Consider the following 2,878-nt stretch of genomic DNA (forward strand, 5'->3'; position numbering starts at 1 on the left):
AAGGGCAGGCTAAAAGACATCTCGGTCCTTGGACAAAGAATTCTTACAAAATCAAACAATTCAAATCTTCGGTTGATTAAACACGATACATGCGACTGTCACGTAATTATTGTTTTTTTCTTTTCCTGTACGTGGGAGACGCATGTTTAATATACAACAGTATTGAAGGTGGTCATCTTAATCCCAGTTCTGAATATTCTTTATGATAATCCATTAAACACAGTTTTAAATTATTCTTCTACATAACTTCAAGAGAACTTAATTAATTATGTTTAACCACATCAAGTGGCACGTGTACTACAACTCTTCAATAAATAAAAAAATGTAACAGGTTTCAGATTCGATGCTTTAAGCTGATAATTCTTCTTAATTGTGGTCATATGTAAGGTGAAATCCGTCATAGCCTATTCGGACCCGAAAATGTGGATAATCGTGGTTTACCACTATTAATTTACTTTCTTATCATTATTATTGCATGGATTCTTATCTTAGGTTACGAAAATAAAGTATGTATTGGACCCATGCATAAACATGGTTCAATATTTAGTTACCGAATTCAAAAGTTTCAACCATTGAATTTGAACCAATAAAGTAAAACATAAAAATCACATGTTTTGAGCTGAATTAGTGGTCCAACGAAGAAAGCTGGCTACTCCCAACTCTCAAAGCAAACCCACCAAACATACAAATATGCCCAGATGGTCCCCAACCCAAATGCTCCCTTCCAGCATCAGAGAAATGAATACGAAAGGAACCCCACAATTTTAGAGAGAGAGAGAGAGAGAGAGCATTCTAGAGAGTGAGAGAATGGACAAATATAACCGTTGCAGGGCGTGGCCTTAGTTGGATGCCAGGCAGACTTCTTTGGCCCTACCCAACGACCCATCAGCAAGCATAACCTCCCTAAAACCCTTCACCCCCCCTCTCTCTCTCTCTCTCAGATGATTACATAGTAGATTTTTTTAATGTGTCGAAAACACAACTTGATACATAAGTGTTATAATACAAGTAATTATTATGTTTTTTTAATGTATCAAAAACAAAACTTGATACATAAGTATTATAATATAAGTAATTATTACACATAATATACCGATTATGTTTTTGAAACACTAAAATATTTCTTCTCGCTATACTCCTTGGGTCCCACATTCCCTTCTCACTTTCTCTCTCTAGACCGATTATGTTTTTCAAACACTAAAAAATTTCTTCTCTCTCTAACTTTTTACAATCCCAAAAATACCCCTACCTTAACTATTAATGTACCATCCCCACCCCCCCTCTCCCTCTCTCACTCATTACTTCCCACTTTCTCTCTCTAGACCGATTATGTTTTTCAAAACACTAAAAAAATTCTTCTCTCTCTAATTCTTCACAATCGCAAAAATACCCCTACCTTATCTACTAATGTACCACTTCCCCCCCACCCCCTCCCTCTCTCACTCTTTAAAACACGCACACCTAGAACCTCACTCTCCCAAAACCTCCAGAGCCTTCTTCCTTCCGCCGAAAACCCAAGCCTTTTCTGAGAGTTCTCCACCTGTTTGTGAAAATGTCTAAGGAAGTAATCGAGGAGGGACAGGCCCGCCACCATGGGAAGGACTACGTTGACCCACCGCCAGCTCCTCTCTTTGACATGGACGAGCTCAAGCGTTGGTCCTTCTATAGGGCCCTCATCGCCGAGTTCATCGCCACTCTCCTCTTCCTCTACGTCACCGTAGCCACCGTCATCGGCCACAAGTCCTCACCCGGCGACTGCGGCGGCGTTGGCCTTCTGGGCATCGCCTGGGCCTTCGGCGGCATGATTTTCGTCCTCGTCTACTGCACCGCCGGAATCTCTGGTAAAATACCAAAAACCCGCTTCGTTTTCAGCTTAATCTTGGAAACCCATGTCGATTTTTCACCCTTTTGGTGCTTGATTTCTGATGGGTTTTGCCGTTGTGGTGTATTTCAGGTGGCCACATTAACCCAGCCGTTACGTTTGGCCTTTTCTTGGCCCGCAAGGTCTCGCTGATCAGAGCCGTGGCTTACATCGTTGCCCAGTGCTTGGGAGCCATCGCAGGCGTTGGGCTGGTGAAGGCCTTCCAGAAGCACAACTACAACTCCCTCGGCGGCGGCACCAACTCCGTGTCTCCTGGCTACAACAAGGGCACTGCTCTGGGTGCTGAGATCATCGGCACCTTCGTCCTCGTTTACACCGTCTTCTCAGCCACTGACCCCAAGAGGAGCGCACGTGACTCCCACGTGCCTGTAAGTTTCAACGCTTCGGTCCTTTAACTCTCTTGATGTAAATATTTCTGTATTTTGCTGGGTTTTGAGATTTTGTTGATATGGGTTTGTGCTGGGTTTGCAGATTTTGGCTCCACTGCCCATTGGGTTTGCTGTGTTTGTTGTGCACCTGGCAACAATCCCCATCACCGGAACTGGAATCAACCCAGCAAGGAGTTTCGGCGCTGCTGTGATATACAACAATGAGAAAGTCTGGGATGACCACGTAAGAATCAAAACTACATGCCATTTTTGAGGTGTTTCTGATGATCTTTTGAGTTTTTAACTGATGAGGTTTTTGATTTTTTGTGTGTAGTGGATCTTCTGGGTCGGACCATTTGTGGGAGCACTGGGAGCGGCGGCGTACCACCAGTACATCCTGAGGGCGGCGGCGATCAAGGCGTTGGGATCATTCCGCAGCAACCCCACCAACTAAAACGAAGTTTGAAGAAAGAAGGGAAGAACAGAAAAGGGTTACAATGATCTGATGATATTTTGTTCTCTATTTGTTAGTGTGTATTGAGAGGATGGATGATGATCTCATCTTTCTGGTTTCTGTATTTATAATTTAATTTCTTAATTTTAATTAGCTAGATTTGGATGATGTTTA

The 2,878-nt window shown here is 42.9% G+C and overlaps 1 protein-coding gene across 1 annotated transcript; it reads left to right on the forward strand.

Annotated features, from left to right (window-relative positions):
• Window positions 1-1,464: 1,464 nt before the first annotated feature.
• On the forward strand, window positions 1,465-2,878 carry LOC137727775 (probable aquaporin PIP2-8). The gene is made up of 4 exons (XM_068466590.1): window positions 1,465-1,841; window positions 1,955-2,250; window positions 2,354-2,494; window positions 2,585-2,878. Exons 1-4 carry the CDS (start codon window positions 1,553-1,555, stop codon window positions 2,702-2,704), a joined length of 846 nt encoding a protein of 281 aa, XP_068322691.1. The 5' UTR covers window positions 1,465-1,552; the 3' UTR covers window positions 2,705-2,878.

Source organism: Pyrus communis, chromosome 3 (genome assembly GCF_963583255.1).
Source record: "Pyrus communis chromosome 3, drPyrComm1.1, whole genome shotgun sequence".
NCBI classification, from domain to species: Eukaryota; Viridiplantae; Streptophyta; class Magnoliopsida; order Rosales; family Rosaceae; genus Pyrus; species Pyrus communis.

Excerpts from the sequence above, each read along its gene's own strand:
- LOC137727775 (XM_068466590.1), top strand. The coding sequence starts at position 1,553 with ATGTCTAAGGAAGTAATCGAGGAGGGACAGGCCCGCCACCATGGGAAG. Across the intron at positions 1,842-1,954 it reads CTGCACCGCCGGAATCTCTG|GTGGCCACATTAACCCAGCC; the intron begins GTAAAATACCAA and ends GGTGTATTTCAG. Across the intron at positions 2,495-2,584 it reads AGAAAGTCTGGGATGACCAC|TGGATCTTCTGGGTCGGACC; the intron begins GTAAGAATCAAA and ends TTTTGTGTGTAG.